General features: G+C 45.5%; 1 protein-coding gene across 1 annotated transcript in view; it reads right to left on the reverse strand.

The window, feature by feature from the left end:
• Nucleotides 1–21,067, reverse strand: part of YJEFN3 (YjeF N-terminal domain containing 3) — a 267,519-nt gene that overhangs the window by 94,539 nt on the left and 151,913 nt on the right. Inside the window, exons 3-4 of the mRNA XM_068271272.1 lie at nt 17,902–18,010; nt 1,439–1,549 (exon numbers count right to left, since the gene is read on the reverse strand). Coding sequence (XP_068127373.1) covers nt 1,439–1,549; nt 17,902–18,010 — 220 coding nt within the window. The remainder of the gene's footprint in view (nt 1–1,438; nt 1,550–17,901; nt 18,011–21,067) is intronic.

Raw genomic sequence — 21,067 nt, forward strand, 5'->3', positions numbered from 1 at the left:
GCACTGCATTTTCTTTTGCCAGGCTCATTTAAAATGGGCTGTGGTGAAGTGATAAATTGTCCTGCAGTCTCATAAATCTAAGCTTGCATTTATGTTTGTGCAATACATCCTCTAAGCTACAGAGCAGAAGGTCTGCCCAGCTTGTTATCAGAATATAGTTCAAAACTAGTTCAAAACTCAGCTTTCATGATGTTATGGGATGTATAAGGCTACTTTCACGCATACCGTATCACTTAGTGGCGCGGTATGCTCCCCTGACGCTTTCCGGTGCAGTGACCATTAGTCTCAATAAGACTGGCCACACTAACCTTGGTGCAGCGTGATGTGACGGGAGTGCTCACAACTATGCTGAGGTGACGCAGACAGTGCATTGCCACAAGGTACGAGCAGTACTGTGTGGCAGGCATTTGTATGGGAGTCTATGGCACTGCAACAATCTATAATAGATTGTTTTAGTAAAGTAGCAGTGTGGCGCACACTCGTTAATCAGGAAAAAACAGTGACGTACTTCCTGTCAAGCGGGGAGCACGTCACTCTGGGGCGGCGCTATTCATATTACCCTGTCGTTGCACTCAGCCACAGGGTAATATGAACGGGGGAGTAGTGCCTGAGTTCTCCTGCTGCAGGATGATTGCACAGCAATATATGTGAGACCAGCCTTAGTGTGCATGGCATGGGAAATTAGCACATATGGGAACACCCCACAAATGCACAGCAGTACAAATACAAGTATTGCAATAGCTTATGATGCCATCCAAGCACATTTTCCATGAAAGAGCTTGCTTATTTCAATAAAACAATAGTAAACTATATGCTGGGATCATCTGCAACCCTCATTTTGTACTTTTCTTCTGCATATCAAAAGTGGTTTATTGTCTATATAAGGAGTAAAATATAATGCAGAAATCAATTTCAACTAAGAACATAATGACCCCGATTCATTTAACTTTTTTGTTGAGATTTCTCCTAGGTGCTATTGTAAAACATTGTCAATAAAATGTCTTTTAAGCCACCAACAAGCAAGGAAATACTGAAAATAATGTTGATAGTACTATTTTTATCCACTGTTTGGTACTTTTTCATTTACAAAGTGTTGAAAAGTTTTGTTGAAATTTAAAAAGAAAATTAAACATTATCTCTTAAAAGGAAAAATTCAGGAGAAAAAGTTAATTGAATAAGGACCAATGAAACGATTTAACTTAAAGTGAAGTACAGTCTTATTCTCAGTTTATAAAAAAGGAGAAGTTGGTTTGATGCCCTATGTCAGACGACTTCCCAAAGCAAACAAAACACTTCCAGCTGTCATCTCTCAAGCCTAGTCAATAAAAACAGACCTCTGCTTAGCCATTTCCCATTTGTAGGCATCCATTTTAGTATGTTAAATTCATATTAGAACATTAAGGATAATGAGGGGAAAAATAAGAGTGTCATTACTTACATAGCTGCGCAGATGTCGCGCACAGACAAGGCCAATAGCCCCATTCTGCTCAGAACCACAGATGACCAGAAGAGTTGGTTGCTTCTTAGGTAGAGTTATTAATGGATACACCTAATGATGAAAGAAATATTGTTATCCTTTTTTATGTTCCATGAGGACTGTTTTTAAATTCCAACATTCTTTATTTTTGCAAATAGGAAATGATGGAACTATACCTATTAGCACTTATTTTGCAGACTATTATACAGCCCAGTAATGGCATTCAATTTGGCTTACAAACTTGTTAATCAGTGAAATTCTCAGTACTGAACGTTTCTTGATATTTCATTTATATGCTTTGGCTTTAACATGCCCATATCCACCACAGGAATATACTGGTTGTTGTGACTCTGGTTTTGGGTTAATTGGGGCTCCCTCTAGGAAACAATGACTGTAAAGTGAACCTGTTGCTTTATGGCCCCTTTTCCAGGGAGAGATATACAACTCTTCCCTGTGTAGCAGAGGGCTGGGCTGAAATAAACACTGTTTTCTAAAAGCAGGCTAATTAATTAAAGATCATATTTTTGTGCGTATTTTTGTATGATTGCGCAGATGGCGCATTTCTGCCGGTGAACCTGGCCATCACAGCTGTAAACACAAATATCTAATATCTATATCATAAGAGAATAATTTAAGTGAAAATACAGCATGGGTAGGTGTAGAAACAGTGTGAGCTGTTTTTAAAATAGAACTGAAACATCAGTAGAACTGTGTTGAATCTAATTGGAGCTTCCCAGGCTAGGCATAGAAGCCTATTTATTATGGACTGAACTTATTTATCTAACAACACTTCATGCTAATCACCTAATCTACATATTTATAAACACGTAGTCGGCATCATCAATCTTTGCTCTTTATATTTATTGTAGTATTGTCATAGTAGATACAAACGACGTTTCGGAGCGCAGCTCCTTTGTCAAGTTCAATGACATACTGACATAAACAAGAAACACTTCTATTTATATAGCCATCTCCTAGATGCAGCCAATCACATGCTGCAAACAATATCACCCAATCACACGCTCTTCTCAGAGAGCGGACCTTGTGGGGAACTTACTGAGGAACATAGGAGCCTATCAGCATCTGTCTAAGGAGGGTACGCCCTTCCTCCACCCGTCATCAGAACAGTTACCTCCCCCAGGTCTCCGGACCCGATGGGGAACTGCACCGGCATATGTCACAGCTGGCAGAAAGCCAGCTGGATAGCAGCCAACGCTGACATTAGGCGAAGCGAAGCCGCCATAGGCCACCCCAAACCGCACTGCCGTGACATCACCCCATTCCCACAGCAACCGGAGGACAACAATATGCGATGTAAACATCGCAACGCAGCCCCTAGCAGCAGCGGGACAAAAGGCATCACCCCCAGCCGGCGCAGGAGAGGCACCACCTGGAGGCATCCAGCCATACTTCAGGACCGAAGGGTCCCATCGCAGACTGTGTGCCCCAGATCAGTCACGGCGATCCACCACGCAAGGTATCATGAATAAAATATTATATTACTGACTATCTAGAATCTCAGAAAAGGTAAAAGGTCATATTCTCTGTTTAAACCACGAGGTTCCATACAGTCTAATGTTTTAATTCAGGTGCACCAGTCACTTGCCATAGCCACTATGGAGTCTACTGCAGTGTATGCTATCACGTTCTCTTTTACACCTGAGGATGCAGCAAGGATTGTTACATCTGTGACAGTGGAGACTGCTTTCCTGAATAGATCTGATGCCAAATTATTACGTCGTCACTTGGAAAGAGTGCATAAAACCAAGATTGCTTTTGAACTACATTCAGCTACTCTAGCAGAATATCACCACAAAGGACGGAGCATTAGGGCACATGTGAGCCCGATCATCATGTTCCCTAATAATGTGACTTTCTGCAGTACTTGGGCAAAAAAATGGAACAAGGCATCTTTCGATGCGATGTTGCTCACCATCACCCAAATACAAACAGAACTTCCAAGACTGGAAGAACAGATACAACTATTGAACAACAAGTTACAGGACTTGGTTCCTAAGGAAGACTATGATCACACACAAAGGGACATCGAGAAGTTCTGCTCAGATGTCACACAAAAAATTAAAGTTGTTAAGATACAAAAGTTTCAAAGAGATGAAAGTGATTATACCACAGGGTATGTTTCCATCTGGCAACAACCACCTAAGAGACCTAATAGGCCTCCAAAACCTCAAAAACTGAAGGATTTAAGAAAACCTCAAGGAAATAATCCTGCACCTATATCTGGTGACCCCAGTCAGGAAGTTTCATCTGATTTTTTTGCCGGTCAGCACGCCCAAAGATTCAGGCAACAATCAGTCAAGCCAAGACGAACAAGGGGCGGCGGCAGGCACAGATACTATAAAGGAAAGACTCCAGAATCACCACAAACAGAGGCCCTAGTTCTAGAGATGTGCCGAATGGTTCGCCGGCAAACGGTTCCAGGCGAACTTCCGGTGGTTCGTGCTCGCCATGTAAGGCAAACTTTTCCGGATGTTCGGTTCGTCCCCATAATGCACCATTAGGGTCAACTTTGACCCTCTACATCACAGTCAGCAGGCACATTGTAGCCTACAGGCTACACTCTCTCCTAGAGCCACTCCCCCCCTTATATAAGGCAGACTCCGCCAGCCATCACACTCACTCATGTGCCTGCAATAGTGAGAGAAGGGACAGCTGCTGGCAGACTCTCATAGGGAAATATTAGTTAGGCTGTTATAGGCTTGTTAGCTTGCTCCTGGCTGATTCTTATTGCTAAAATAGCACCCCACAACAGCTCTTTTGAGAGCTAATTTTGTTTTTGTGATCATTTTTTTTTCTGTGTGTCCCACTGACACTTGTGTTGCATAGACAGCCTTGCTAATTCATACTGTGTGTGTGCCACTGCCAGGCCCAGCACATTCAGTGACTACTTGTGTGTGTGACAGCAGGTGCACATTGTAATACCCATTACTGCATATACCTACCTGTTGTGTTCAGTGCACCCACCTCATCACTGCATATACCTACCTGTTGTGTTGAGTGAACCCACCTCATCACTGCATATACCTACCTGTTGTGTTGAGTGAACCCACCTCATCACTGCATATACCTACCTGTTGTGTTCAGTGAACCCACCTCATCATTGCATATACCTACCTGTTGTGTTCAGTAAACCCACCTCATCACTGCATATACCTACCTGTTGTGTGCAGTGAACCCACCTCATCACTGCATATACCTACCTGTTGTGTTCAGTGAACCCACCTCATCACTGCATATACCTACCTGTTGTGTTCATTGAACCCACCTCATCACTGCATATACCTACCTGTTGTGTTCAGTGCACCCACCTCATCACTGCACATACCTACCTGTTGTGTTCAGTGCACCCACCTCATCACTGCATAAACCTACCTGTTGTGTTGAGTGAATCTACCTCATCACTGCATATACCTACCTGTTGTGTTCAGTGAACCCACCTCATCACTGCATATACCTACCTGTTGTGTTGAGTGAACCCACCTCATCACTGCATATACCTACCTGTTGTGTTCAGTGGCACGCTTTGCAGACATTCAGCGGAGAAACAACTTGCCGTTGAGATGCTTGATATGTGATAGCCCGACTGGGTGGAATTCGACCCTGGTCATGTTCTCTCACCTGCTAGAACAGGAGAAAGCCATCACCCTGTACCTGTACAATTACAGTAGAAGGACACAATCTGGGCAGATGGGGATGTTGTGGCCCAACAACTGGACACTGATGCGAAATGCATGCGGGCTTATGCGGCTGTTTGAGGAGGTGACCAACCTGGTGAGTCGCAGTGAAGGCACCCTTCATAACAGATTCTTGTTAAAGGATTTAAAGTTGATTCATTTCACATATACAGCAGGGCTTCGAAAGTCCTCCTGTAGTGTTATTTTTGGTCACTACCTCGGGACGTGTATGCCTGCCTGCTGCCTTCCTTGAATGTGTGGTGATAGCCGTTTCTTAGGCTCCAACTGAGGACCGGAATCGAACCAGGATTCCCCGGCCATTACCCGTGGTCACCATGGTACTGAGAAAGTACCATAGAAAGTTTCACACAGTTGAATGAATGGCAGACTTGCCCTCCATAATAACACATTCTTGGCAAATGCTTTCAATTTGCTTCGTCTTGCGCTGGGTCAAGGGTCTATCTGACCACAGATGCCTGGTCTGCAAAGCATGGTCAGGGCAGGTACATTACTTATACAGCATGAGTCTCAGGCTCCCACTCTGGACTGGAATAGAACCCTGATTCCCTGGCCATTACCCGTGGTCACTCACAATGGCAGACTTGCCCTCCATAACATATTCTCGCCTCCTTGAGGAGGTGACCAACCTGGTGAGTCGCAGTGAAGGCACCATCAGACTTGCCCTCCATAACAGATTCTCGTTAAAGGATTTAAAGTTGATTCATTTCACATATACAGCAGGGCCTCGAAAGTCCTCCTGTATTGTTATTTTTGGTCACTACCTCGGGACGTGCATGCCATGCCTGCTGCCTTCCTTGGATGTGCAGGGGTGGTAGCCATTTTAGGCTCCCACTTTGGACCTGAATCTAACCAGGATTCCCCGGCCATTACCCGTGGTCACTCGCAATTACAGACTTGCCCTCCATAACAGATTCTCATTGCAGGTACTGAACAGTAAGCAGAACAAGTATTTAAAAAAATAGATGTAAGCTTTAGCAATAGTAGAGAAAGAACCATTTAAAGTTGATAAGGCAGTCAGACATTACCTGAAATCACTGAGCGAGGAAGAGCAATCTCGCCATGGTGCGCACCAGTCTAGCATGGCCGTCACTACGCAAACAGCTGTTTGTAGTGCGTTACACAGTGAGTTTGGTGTGTCAGTGTGAAGCAGTACTCTAATTACACTCCCTGATTGATGTATACACATACAAGATGTTTTAAAGCACTTTAGGCCTGCAATTGAGCATTCAATGTGATTTCTGCCCTTAAAACACTGCTTAGCGTCAAATCCAGATTTTTCCCCGGGACTTTTGGCGTCTATCCCACTCATCCATGCAAAAACTTAGATGTTTGACCCCTTGAAACATCTTTTCCATCACTTTTGTGGCCAGCATAAGTGTTTCTAGTTTTCAAAGTTCGCCTCCCCATTGAAGTCTATTGCGGTTCGCGAAAGTTCACGTAACCCGAACCTTCCCAGAAGTTCGCAAACCGAAAATAGGAGGTTCGGGCCATCTCTACCTAGTTCCTGTGAATCTGGTGGTAAACATTTCTTCATATTCTCTGACTCCTCAACAAACCAATGTTTTCAATAAAGGACTTTCCTTTGCCCCTACTCCCTGGACAGACCCTCTCCAGTTGGACATTGATCTACAACATTTCTTTCGAAGAATAAAACTTAAGTATTATTTCAGTCAGCCTAGATTCAACATGGGGGATCATATAGGAGTTGAAATTGACCAACTAAGATTAGGGGATACGACATTATGACTTAAGAGTGCATTTAACCCACCATCATGTCAAATCATAGATTCTTACATCACTAAAGTTCAAGAAGAGATTGACCAACTCCACAGATCTGGCAGATGGGAATTTAAAGTCAAACACAATTTACCAAGCGAGCTGAGAACAGCACTACAAGAACTCAGAGATGAACCGACTATAATTATAAAGCCGGCGGACAAAGGGGGCGCAGTGGTGGTCATGAACATCAAAGATTACAGAGCCAAAGCTTATCGGCAATTATCAGATAAAACCACCCACATACGACTCCCCTGTGACCCCCTCAGAGAAATACAATAACAAATTGATGCTACATTACAGAAGGCCATATAAAAGAATGTCATTGACCAAAAGTTGGCTCAATTTCTGACTTGCCAGTTTCCGAGGACTCCGGTACACTATTTATGTCCTAAAAATTCATAAACAGCTAATTAATCCACCTGGCTGGTCAATAGTTGCCGGCATAGAGTCAGCCTTATCACCTTTAGCTAAATTTTTGGACTATCATCTAAGACCATATGTAGTTTCACAGAAATCATATTTAAGAGACACTGGGATGTTTTGGACACTATTGGAAAAATTCATGACATACCTCCAGGTAGTTTACTGGTGACTCTTGATGTGGAGAGCCTCTACACCTCCATCCCACATGATGGGGGTGTGGAGGCTGTCCTACATACACTGACCACTCGTTCAGATTTTTCAACTCCACAGGTTGACTTTTTGATGCAATTGTTGAATCTTGTATTGAAATCTAATTATTTTCTCTTTGAGGAACAATTTTATTTACAGGTTCGGGGGACAGCCATGGGGTCGAACATGGCCCCGTCCTACGCAAACATCTACATCAACATATATGAAGAAACTTTTGTATATAGTAATCTCGTGTTTCAAAGCTACGCTATATAGATGACATATTTTGCGTGTGGGCGGGGCCATGTTCGACCCTTGATGATTTCATATTATGTGTACATACTCAATGTCAGGCCATTTGGCTCACAATGCACTGTGACCAGACGCAAATGAACTTTTTGGACACAGTTGTTGTCCTGAGAGATGGTTAATTTTCTACAGACTTATATGTAAAACCCACTGATCACAATGCTTTACTATCATATGATAGCTTTTATCCGATTAACACCAAACGGGCTATTCCTAAAAGCCAATTCCAGAGGGTTGACAGGATAGTGAGTAATCAGGACAATAAAAAATTGAGATTTCAGGAAATGTCAGAGAAATTTCTAGCTAGATCATATCCTAGAGAACTTATTGAAACAGCTAAAAATGAGGTATCAGGTGCATTTGGGATGAGGCGCAGTAAGAAAAGGACTAAATTGGCAAGTATACCTTTTGTGTCATAGTACAACGTATATAGCAAAATTATTAAAAAACATTGGCCTATTTTGGTACAGTCCTTTCCTTCTGTCGCTGAATTCCAAAATGCTCCTCTTACTTATAAACGGCCACCTACCCTACGTGACAGATTATGCCATGCAGAGATGAGAACACTGGTCAGACCCCCAGAGTCAATTAGGAAGGGCACCTTTCCGTGCCTCAATTGTGTTCACTGTAATCTGATAACTGAAGGCAATTTTTTTGTCCATCCCCACCCTGCTAAAAAATACCTAATTCATGGTTACTACACTTGCTACTCTCAATATGTAGTTTATGCCCTCAAATGTCCATTTGGACTTATTTATGTGGGACAGACCACAACTAAAGTACGGCTCTCTTCACATAAGACTGCGATCCGTAAAAAATATTTGGAACAATCTGTTCCATATCACTTCATTCAATGTGGCCACAATGTAAGCCAGCTGAGATGTCAAATCCTGGAGGGTGTATCCACACCTAAAAGGGGTGAGTATAGATATAAATTACTCTTATTGAGAGAAGCTTATTGGATTAAAAGATTAGACTGTATGGAACCTTGTGATGGTTTTATAACTATAACATTGGTATTTTCCAGGTTTCAGAAATAGGTCCTTTGACCTTGCTGTCACCGTGGACATCTAGAGGGCTGGACCACTCCTCCGCCTGTTAAGTATGCCATCCTTTAACTGCCGCTGCGGGCGCCTTGCGTGGCGGATCGCCGTGAGTGCTCTGGGGCACACAGTCTGCGATGGGACCCTTCGGTCCTGAAGTATGGCTGGATGCCTCCGGGTGGTGCCTCTCCTCCGCCGGCTGGGGGTGATCCCTTTTGTCCCGCTGCTGCTGGGGGCTGCGTTGCAATGTTTACATCGCATATTGCTGTCCTCCGGTTGCTGTGGGAACTGGGTGACGTCAAGGCAGGGTGGTTTGGGGTGGCCTATAGCGGCTTCGCTTCGCCTGACGTCAGCGTTGGCTGCTATCCAGCTGGCTTTCTGCCAGCGGTGACGTATGCCGGTGCAGTTCCCCATCAGGTCTGGAGACCTGGGGGAGGTAACTGTTCCGATGATGGGCGGAGGAAGGGCTTACCCTCCGTAGGGAGGCTGCGCCTAATTTCGCCGGCCCGCTGATGCCACACGGTCACGGGGCTAGTATTCAGTATGCTGATAGGCTCCTATGTTCCTCAGTAACTTCCCCACAAGGTCCGCTCTCTGAGAAGAACGTGTGATTGGGTGATATTGTTTGCAGCATGTGATTGGCTGCATCTAGGAGATGGCTATATAAATAGAAGTGTTTCTTGGTTGTGTCAGTTTGTCATTGAACTTGATAAAGGAGCTGCGCTCTGAAATGTCATTTGTATCTACTATGACAGTACTACAATAAATACAGTATAATGAGCAAATATTGATGGTGCCGGCGACTACGTGTCTTCAAGCTTATCTGGAGTGGTTATCCTTTAGTTGGGCACATCACACGTAGACGGAGTGCAAGACTACATCTCTGAAGCTACATAATTATAAAGTGACAGTAAATCAGATGACCATTTTATGATTGCCAAATAGGGTTTTCTAGTTTCATAGTGGTAAACAGTATAGGGCACAATGAAGGACAGTGTTGTTTGCATATATAAGGATATGGGAATTCACAACATTTGAAACCCTGATTGCCTCTCTTCACATTGCTAAACATGGCATAATAAAAAGAGCTGATCAAGCTTCCAACCATCAAATCAGTTATTGTTCTCTGCCTTTTTTATAGATAGGTCCCTAAGACTTTCTTTTTCATGTGGTCCGCACACTCACAGGATAAACTTCCAAGTTTTTTATTTAGACAATGTGACAATATTCCATTCAAACGACCAACGATTCGTTTCGGGGCCCCGTGGGGTCCCCTTTGTCAAGGCAACACGAACAGAATGGTGACGTCGTGAGTGTGCGGACCCTTTGGATTTGATGCTTTGATGACTTTTATGGGTCCTTGCACCTCGACCGAGTGGTGTGCAATCTTCTACTGATTTATTTCTTTTTCATGTGTCTGCTTTCTTCTGCTTTCACAATTCCAGTGTGTCAAAAGTCTACATAAAGTTTATTTAATATTTGAGAGCATTGCCTTTAAATTATTTCACTTGAGCCAAATGTCTTCCACAGGCTTCTTACAAAGATTTGCTGGAATTTTGGCCCACTCTTCCAGTCAGAAATGACGTAATGAGGCCAGGATAAAAGGCCTCCTTGCTTGCACATGCCTTTTCAGCTTCACCTACACATTTTCTAACTGATTGAGGTTAGGGCTTTGTGATGGCCAATCCAATACTTTGACCTTTTTGTCATTAAACCTTTGTAGTGCAAAGCTCTCATGCTAGGAGCACACTGTGTTTTTTCGGTTGATTTTCCGTTCGATCGATTGACGATTTGTTTTTCCATTCGATTTCTCGCTCGATTCACTTATCTTTTCTTATCAATTTCCATTCACTTATATGAGAAATCGAGCAGAAAAACAATCGAAATTAAGATTAGACAAGATGGAAATTATCTATCGAACCATCTATCTAACACAAAATTGTATGGTGTGCTCCTAGCATCAGAGTTGGGATATCTACCTTATAGTGCAAAGTGTTTTTTTGTTGTTGTTTCATAGCAATAGGCCACTGAGCTCTGGGTAGAAAATCTACTTACTTTGTGAGCAAACTTTTTGTTTCGCCTATCTACTTCTTAACCCGTTAAAACAAGACTGGTCAGCAGGAGGAGTAGATAGGGAAGGGCCTATAAAAGTCAGCCTGAGTTTCTTCTCTCTGTCTTTGCTGCTATTCACTGGATATGTGAGGAAACACAAGGACATCTTTCTATGCTGCAACATAAAAATGAAGACACTGGAGCCAGTATCCAGCACAGCATGATCAACATTGAGTGTTTTAATCTTAATATTTTACTTAGTTTACTTTATTTTTCAGAGAGCTCTGTTGGTAGGGGGGAAAGGGGGAGGGAATTACTTGTGTGCTGTGCTGCACGGCCCTGCAGCTTTGTCTTAAAGCTGCAGTGGCCAATTAATCAAAAAACAGCCTGGTCTTTAGGGGGGTTTAGCACTGTGGTCCTGAAGTGGTTAAAGGACAACTGTAGTGAGAAAAATATGGAGGCTGCCATTTTATTTCCTTTTAACTACCTAAAGACAGCGTCACACCAATGGGCGTGATCGCGGCGGCAGCACCAGAACCGTCTAACGCCAATTGGCATCAAGTCCTAGGGCTGGCTTTTGCAGGAAATTGCGCATCTCTGCTTGGAAGGTGGCGCTCTGCTCCTCTTTCAGTCTTCCAGTGGTGATCGCCACTCGGAGACTGCTAGACGGGCGAAACCGACGTCTATAAACATTGTGCAGCGCTGCGATTTGCAGCAGCGCTGTACTGGGCACAGGAGAGCGATCAGCTCTCATAGGCTGAAGCCTTTTACAGCCGATCGTCGTCATTGGCTGGCTGAAGGGAGGGAGTTAGGGGAAATAAATAAATAGGGAAATGTATTAAAAAAGAAATAACAAAAATATTTATATAGAAAAAAATAAACACTGGGGGAGCGAACAGACCCCACCAACAGAGAGCTCTGTTGGTGGGGAGAAAAAGGAGGGGGGGAATCACTTGTGTGCTGAGTTGTGCGGCCCTGCAGCGAGGCCTTAAAGCTGCAGTGGCCAATTTACAGAAAAATGGCCTGGTCTTTAGGGGGGCTTAACACTGCGGTCCTGAAGTGGTTAAACAATACCAGTTGCCTGGTCTATTTGGCTGCAGTAGAGTCTGAATAAAACCAGGAACAAGCATGCAGACAATCTTGTCAGATCTGACAATAATGTAAGAAACACCTAACCTGCATATGCTTGTTCAGGGTCTATGGCTAAAAGTATTACAGGCATGAGGATCAACAGGATAGTCAGCAGGGTCGTTGCTAGGATCCTCAGAGATCCGGGGCATATTTGGGCACTCCAGATGAAAAATGGGTGTGGCCATGCACCTGAATGTAGGTGTGGCCATGCACCAGACTGTGGGTGTGGTCATGGGTGGAGCCACGTTTACATGAACTGTAGGCCTGCCCAGCAAAATGTTGGATGAAGCCCCCCCCCCCTCTCCATTAATACAAAAAAAATGCAGCATATCAGATAAATAAGCAGTGTCACTTAAACATAACTAGGCACAGTTACTTGATTTCTGTGCTGGCTGGGCTGGCTTTCTGATGGGCGTGTGGCCTGCTGCCAGGTAATCTGGCAGTTCCCCAAAGCATATCCTCACCTTTTTGTGGACCCCCTCCCATATTCCCACGGGCCTCCCTGGGCACCACAACCAGCTAATATGTGTGAGTTGCTGTGTGTGCTTTGTATGCCTATGAGGTAATGTTTGATTGTTTTTTCTTTGGTCACGTTTTAAGCTTAAACCTTTCGTTTCTTATAAATTGCATAATTCCTTAAAAATCGGACAAACAATAACATTCAATTTGCTAAAAAATGTTTTTTCCTTTGAAGAAAGTTAGATACCTACCAAGGTAGAGGGCAGGCTCTGGATGGTCCAGAGGCTTCCCTTGTCCTCCTCGACCCCATTGCTGCTGGCCAGGACCCTCTTTTTCTTTGTGGCTGCTCTCCCCACCATGTACAAGTGTGCTCACACTGCGCCTGTCCTGTCTGCGCAGTGGCTAAAACTGCTTGTGCATGGCTTTTTCTTCCATGCTACTGCACAGGCAACAGGGCCGTTTCTAGCTACGATGGGGTCCTGGGGCAAATGTACCTAGGGGCCCCCTGACCTTCCCCCCCCTTCATGGCAACTAATTCACCTCCTAGGGTCCTGAAGCTGGCTGTCAAAAGCATCTCCTCCCAGGGGTGTTCCTAGGGTCCTTGGAGATCGGGGGCACCTGTGGGCACTAGGTAGAGGGCGTATGTGGCATGCTCAGCAAAAAAATGGGCGTGACCATACAGTGAGTGGGCGTGGCCACGGGTGGGGCCAAATGTACATGAACTTAGCAGCGGTGTAAGCTACAGATAACAGGCCTGTTCATCAAAATATTGGATGGAGCCCCCTGTCCTTTATTTAGATAATTTACAATCAGTATAGGCATAGATCAAAGATGTATACGCACATACAATTTTGATTGGTCAATCACTGACCAATTTTACCACCCCCATGCAGTAAGTGGGCCAACGGACAATGCAATTGATGAACAGAGCTAAAATTGGCTAATCAAAATTGTATGTGTGTACCAGGCTTTACAGCTAATACTGTACATACTGAAAGTAGCATGAATCAGCATACAATACAGCTGGTTTAAAATCAGTAAAGGCACAGAGAAACACCTTATACTGTACACACTGGAGGTAGATCAGCACACAGTGCAGGCACTAGAGAACAGCTTATACTGTACATACTGTATGCAGCAGAGATCAGCATACTGCAGCTAGCGCTCCGAAAAATATGAGGGTTACATTGCCGAAAAATGAGTGTGGCCATGGACCAGAATGTGGGTGTGGTCACGGGTGGAGACAAATGTACATGAACTTAGCAATGGGGGGACATTAGATTAGCACAGTGGTGGTGAACCTTTTGGAGGCCGAGTGCCCAAACTGCAACCCAAAAGTCACTTATCTATCGCAAAGTGGCAACCGCAATTTAAACTAAATACTGTACAAACGTTTTAACTCATACATGAACATTATGGAAAATCCAAGTTGAAGATAAACTCTGAAGATAAACAATTTAATCCATCCTACTCCTGAAAAAATGTATTCATTTTTTTTAGAACCTCCCAGTTGTAATTTTCTGTTTTAAAAAGCTAAAAAAGTAGGTTTAATGCTATTGTCTCATATGATGATGATTCAGCTTTTCCCATAGTCTCGCAGTTAGCAATCATGACCTCCAACAAGACAAATTCAGCAATCATGAGTCCCCTATCAAGAAAAATTCAGCAATCGTGAGGCCCCCAACAAGACAAATCCAGCAATCATGAGGCCCCCAACAAATCACGAGGCCCCCAACAAGACAAATTCAGCAATCTTGAGGATTCCCAACAAATCATGAGGCCCCCAACAAGACAAATTCAGCAATCATGAGGCCCCCAACAAGACAAATTCAGCAGTCATGAGGCACATAAATAGACAGCATTTCACATAAATAGGCAGAATGCCCCCTTAATATGGTAGACACCTCTCACCTGGCTTCTGAATTCTCCTCTACTGGCTGATGTGCCTGGCAATACTAATACTGTTTTTGGCTGGATTGGGGATGATGTGTGGGCTGAAAGTCCTGGAAGTGATGCTGTGGCCTGGCTGGCGGTGATGCTGTGGCCGATGCTGTGGCTGGGTTGGCTGGCGGTGATGCTGTGACCTGGATGGCGGTAATGCTGGGCTGGCCTGACTGGTGGTGATGCTGTGGCAATTTTGACAGTGATTCTGGGCTGGTTGGCTGGTGGTGATGCTGGGCTGGCTGGCCTGGATAGTTTAGGTAGTGACAGGTGTCCCCTAGTTCAGGTAGTGACAGGAGCCCCCAGTTCAGGCAGTGACAGGAGCCCCCCCAGCTCATTTAGATACAGGAGCCCCCCAGTGTAAGTAGTGACAGGTGCCCCCAGTTCAGGTAGTGACAGGAACCCCCCAGTGTATGTAGTGACAGCAGCCCCCAGTTTAGATAGAGACAGGAGCTCCCCAGTTTAGGTAGTGAGTGACAGGGACCCCCAGGGTAGGTAGTGAGTGATAGGGACCCCCAGGTTAGGTAGTGAGTGACAGGGACCCCCAGGTTAGGTAGTGAGTGACAGGGACCCCTAGGTTAGGCAGTGACAGGGACCCCAGGTTAGGTAGTGAGTGACAGGGACCCCCAGGTTAGGTAGTGAGTGACAGGGACCTCCAGGTTAGGTAGCGAGTGACAGGGACCCCCAGGTTAGGTAGTGACAGGCGACCCCAAGTTAGGTAGAGAGTGACAGGTGCCCCCCAGTTTAGGTAGTGACAGGGACCCTAGGTTAGGTAGTGAGTGACAGGGACCCCCAGGTTAGGTAGTGAGTGACAGGGACCCCCAGGTTAGGTAGTGACAGGCGACCCCAGGTTAGGTAGTGAGTGACAGGCACCCCCCAAGTTAGGTAGTGACAGGGACCCCCAGTTAGGTAGTGACAGGCGCCCCCCTTACCTTGACAGCCAGCGTCCCTACCCCTCCTCCCGGGTCCGCTTAGGGCCGTTTTTGTGGGCTGGAGGGGTCGCAGCATGAGGGGAGAGCTTGGTAGCACGTCGGGCTCTCCCCTCTGCGCTCCCCTCCAGCATTAAATAGTCCATATGCAGGGGGCGGGCAGCGGCAGATACATACCTTCCTTGCTCTCCACGGATGTTCCTCTCTCTAGCTTCTGAAGTGATTTTCTGTATAAACAGGAAGTAGCGTCAGATACTAGAGGGAGAAACGTCCACGCTAGAAGGCACGGAAGGTATGTATCTGCCGCTGCCCGCCACCTGCATACTATTTAATGCTGGAGGGGAGCGCAGAGAGGAGAGCCCGAGGTGAGGGAGAGGGGGGGACCGCCCCCCCTCCCTGCCGACGTGCTACCAAGCTCTCCCCTCATGCTGCGACCCCTCCAGGTCCTAGCGGGACACCCCTGTAAATAGATTGGGGGCACCCTAGGACATGTTGGGGGCACGGGCCCTCCTAAAATAGGGCTAGCAACGCCCATGTCTCCTCCCCATGCCCTCTGCTCACTGGGACCCCTGCAAAGTTTTTTGGCAACATAGAAACTCACTTGTCCCTGTGGGTGTGTTGCTCCATTAGTCCGAGCTCTCTCGTCTTCATCCTCGCAGGGACGGTGCTTCTCAGTGACCCGGCGCATGTTATTACGTAATGACATGTGCCAGGTCACTGAGATGTGTCTAATGAGGACAAAGAAAGGAGGCAGGGACTAGTGAAACAGCATACCACTCAAGACAGGTCAGTTGCTATGCTGTCAACTACTTTGCAGAGACCCCGGGGTGCACAAGGGGAGGCTGTGTGCCAGTGTGTGGCCATTATGACTTTCATGTAGCTATAATATCCCTCAGTTGCCCCCATTACAAGAAGGGCAGCCATAATGCTCACCAGTACTTGTAGTACAGCTGTGATGCCCATCCCCTACAGAGAAAGGGGGATTTGAGACAGGAGGAGACTGCAGAGAATCCACTAGTAAGTCCTGATGTGCCAGATTTTACACATCTGCATTGGGATGTGGGAATGCAAGAGGTCCCCAGCTAGCCCCTTCTCTGAATGAGGGTCCTCCGACATGGTGGTCCGTATGCCCCTATCCCCCCACAGTAACTATTCCCAGCAGAAATGCAGCTCTATTTTCCCCGTCTCTCCCCCCCTCCCCACAGCATGCGGAGTTGAAGTGCAGCAGCATCACTCACCAAGACTGCAGCTGCCTAGGACTCTAGACTCCGCCTGCCCCCAGCTACAGCACAGCGCCTCCTTCCTCACAGGCGCTGATGTGATGTCATGTGCCTGCCACCGCTACACAAGGCGGGAACCATGGCAACGTGGTGTGGATAGAAACCCAGGACCAATCGGTGAGGCGGCAGAATGAGGTGACACTACACGAGCAATGTTCTCCTGCCTCCCTAGCCTGCTGCTGCCTGTCTCCCGCCACCACACACACGCTGCTGCTGTATTACACAGCGGCCGGGCCCGGCCAGATTCAATTTTAAAAAGGGGCAATGGGGGAAGCCTGGGGGCCCCAACAGACCCAGGGGCCCTGGGGCAATTGTCCCCTTTGCCTGTATTGTAGCGCCGGCACCCTGACAGGCAAAGACAGGATTCGCATGGGGGAGGAGCACACATGGGGCTTGATTCACTAAAGCGTGCTAACACAGTTAGCACGCCTAAAAGCTCTGCACGTGCAAGCTAGGGTGCTAAGTAGTTTGCACGGGCAAAGTTGTTACTGATCGTGTGCTATTTGGTGGAAACATCGCACCAGTGCGGGCAAAACGTTGCACCCTCCGCATGCAAAGTAAGCTTATCAAGCTATTCTGCATGTGGACGGTGCAACGTTTCGAGCGCAGCGGTGCGATGTTTCGCGCGCAGCGCTTAAACTTTGCGCGCACAAAGGCACTTTGCACATGCTAAGGGGCTTTTCACTGGAGTGCTAACACTTAGCACGCTTTTGTGAATCAAGCCCATGGAGGGGAGCGCAGCCACAAGAGTAAGCTCATGTTGGATTTGCTTAGGGGGACCCGGTGCTGGATCTGTGGGGTCAAGGACGATGGAGGAAACCTCAGGACTATCCAGAGTGTTCCCTCTTCTAAGGTAAGTATGTCACTTTTATTACATTTCTGACTTCAGGTTCACTTTAAGACTCTAACAGAACTGACGCGGCCAGCCAGCTGCTTAGCATATCAGTCTGATCTTTATTAAACCAGGTTACGCCTGATTTGTCAAACTGGAAGAGCTTGGGTCACATGCCTGTCAGGCTAAGCAAAGTGTAACCCGGTTAACAAGGCATAGCTACAGATATGAAACATATTTTCAGTAAGTCATTCAGTATTCCAGTATACAATTTGTAGAGCAGTACACACAATATGAAACATGTCAGCTCTCAGCTATTTATTACCAGCAGCGCAACACACCTTTGTTACAGCCATTGCGCAGCTGTGCCCCAATATTTCAATAAGCTGCTGTTTCCCAAAGCGGTAATCTTCCAGCAATTCTGTTTCCAAGCCTTCAGCTTCCTGTTTACTAGAGAAAAAATAAATATTATCAATGCACGCTTTTATTGTTAGCTTTTCTTTTACATAAGACATGAAATAGCCAATGATAACATGTGTATTGCTGATCGCTAAAGCTGACAATGTAATGATGAATAGTACAATACACACCAGCACAGAGCCCTAGGTAAAAATATGAATTAGCCAGTCAAAAGAAAACTACCGGTATATGCTTACTTCCAATTTTGGTCAGGCACTTTAAGGCTCCCTGCACACTGCACATCTGATTTGCAATTCCGATTTGGATTCTGATTCCGATTTTCCCTGAATGTTATCAACAGAAAACGCAGAAAAAAGGCAGCATGCAGTAATGATTGAAAATCGGAATCGCATGTAAAAAACGATAACAAAATCGCATGCAGTGTGCAGGGGGCCTAAGCCCACCAAGACTACAAAGGCCGCATAGACTGAAGGTAAGCGCTGCATCTAAGAGGAGGACTGCACATGGAAGAGGGGCTGTTGCACATCAAAGAGAGAGACTTTGCATCATATAAGAAGGTTGTACATGGCCAGTAGATCTCTTGTAAAGGCATAATGGGAATTGCTGCAAATGAGTTGCAACTTATGTAACATTGGCCTGAGGCAAATGTACTGCAAGGTTTTGAAATTAGAGGGTAGGGAGTTGTTGCACATGGGGCAGTGAATATGGAACTGGGACTTTGCGCACATATTTTTTGTTTGTTTCCTTGTTTGTTGTTTTTTTTTGCATGCAAGGACACTACAAATGGTGCATTACATATTGAATGGGACTTTTGCACAGAGTATGGGGTCTCTTGCATACAAGGGGACTGCAAATTGAGAAGTACATATGCGATGGAGATTTCTGCACATAGCAGATAGAGTCTCCTGTACAAACGTGTGCTGTACATTGAATACAATCATTGTAGTACATGGGAGAGGGGAGCTGACCTGCATGGACAAGGGGAAATGCATAACATGGTTGGTCTGTGGGGGCAAAAAATGTAAGTCCAGTCTGGGTGATGATCCTGGGTTTGGCATTGGTTCCCATTATTTTATCATCCCGTTGGGTTTTGAGCTCCTAAGGGGATACGCAACCAACACTAGAAGCTACACGCAGCTAAACTCATTAAGATGAATGCTGTCAATCATCTCAGTGCAGGACATGGTGGATCCTGACAGCCGTCCGCCTGAACCAGCCCTAAAGCTGCCCATGGAGGCTGCACATGCAAGCAGGAGCCGCTACAAATGGTTATCTGTAGTCCTGTGTGTTAGGCACTGTGTACTCCTGATAGCATACTATGGGTAATGCCTACTAATATTGAACAATGAAGTCACCAACTACTATTTTTAATATGTCGGTTGCTAAAAGAACCTTACCAGGACTATTAAAGTACTGCATTTTTGGACTATAAGACTCACTTTTTCTCCCCCAAAAGTGTGTGTGTGTGTGGGGGGGGGGGGGGGGGAGTCACTGCGTCTTGTAGTCCAAATGCAGGGAGTTGCTGACTTGTGAACACCTGTCAATATGAACCTTCAACCTGCCACAATGTCAGGGACTTCCTGTACTGTGCTCATGCAGAGGAGGACACAGGGAGACAAAAGGAGGACACAGGGGGACACAAAGGGGCATAGAGGAGGACACAAGGGGGACACAGGAGGACACAGGGGGACACAAAGGGGCGTAGAGGAGGTCACAAGGATAGAGGCAGACACATGGGGACACAAGGGGAACAGAGGAGGATACAGGGAGACAAAAGAGGTACAAGGGGAATAATCTACAAGATGCATCTTCACAATGGATGCACCAGCTTTAGTATATATTTTCCCCCCTTGTTTTTATCCTCTAAACCTAGGTGCGTCTTATGGTCAGGAGTGTCTTATAGTCCAGGAAATACGGGTATATGGCTGTTTGGTTAGGGATTTATTTTCAGAAAACTGTTTTGTTCTAATGTGAAACTATACTCTGAAAAAAATGGTGAGAACACAACATATAAAGTCTAAGAGATACATAGTATATAGAAGTACAAATAAAGCAATATAAGTAGATACAAAGATCAAGATAGTAAAAATGAATACAACTGTGACTGAGCTTTCTCATTTTAGTTTAATAGCTGCCCTTTTGTTAGTGCTTCACTCCATCAGCTGTAACCTTATTACAAGTCATATTTTAGATACAATATCTCCCTCTGGTGGCCAGGACAGGAACTGCACTGATACATTGATTTAAAAAAAAAAAAAAAAGCTACAGTAATACTATTATCATTATTATTATACATATTATACTGTTCTGTCATGTTCCCCTCCTCTTTATAGTGTATATAATCATGTTGCTAACTGTCCCACAGAGGAGCTCACAATCTACTACCTAACATAGTCATAGTCTACCATCCCTACCATAATCTAAGGTCATTTTTCTTTTTTTTTTTTGGGGGGGGGGGGGGGGGGGGGGCACCAAATAACTCATGTGTATATTTTTGAGATATAGTAGGAAACTGGAGTGCCCAGACAAAAGCCACACAAACACAGAAGATCAGGCAAACGTAATGTGACATACTGTTCTTAAAGTCATTGGGAATCTGGATTAAAAAAATATATATATACTTCCCTAAGGAGAGGGAAGGCTCTGGATTCTAATGGGCCTTCCCTCTCCTTACCCGGGGGCCTCGGTGTAGTGCTAGTTTCCCCATTTGAATCCCCCACCATAGGGGACTTCAGAAGTCTTCGGGAGCCGAGTCCTCCTGAAGACAGGTAGCTCCATACTGCGCTTGCGCGTGCACAGTCTGGTGCGGCCCGTCTTCGGGAACACTCGGGCTCCTGGAGACTTCCGAAGCTTCCCTTCGGTGGCAGAGACAGCAGCATTTGACCAAATTGTTACTACGGAGGATCCTGCACTGGAACGGGCACGGGCACCAGGAGAGGAGAATGAAGGCTCATTAGGACCCCAGAGCTTGCCCTCTCCTTAAGTAAGTATCTGGCATTTTTTTTAATCTGGATTCCCAATGCACCCACTTCAACACATGGGTGCCACTATTATTTTAATAATAATACAAAATACCTTGTATATGTG

Source organism: Hyperolius riggenbachi, chromosome 1 (assembly GCF_040937935.1).
Source record: "Hyperolius riggenbachi isolate aHypRig1 chromosome 1, aHypRig1.pri, whole genome shotgun sequence".
NCBI lineage: Eukaryota > Metazoa > Chordata > Amphibia > Anura > Hyperoliidae > Hyperolius > Hyperolius riggenbachi.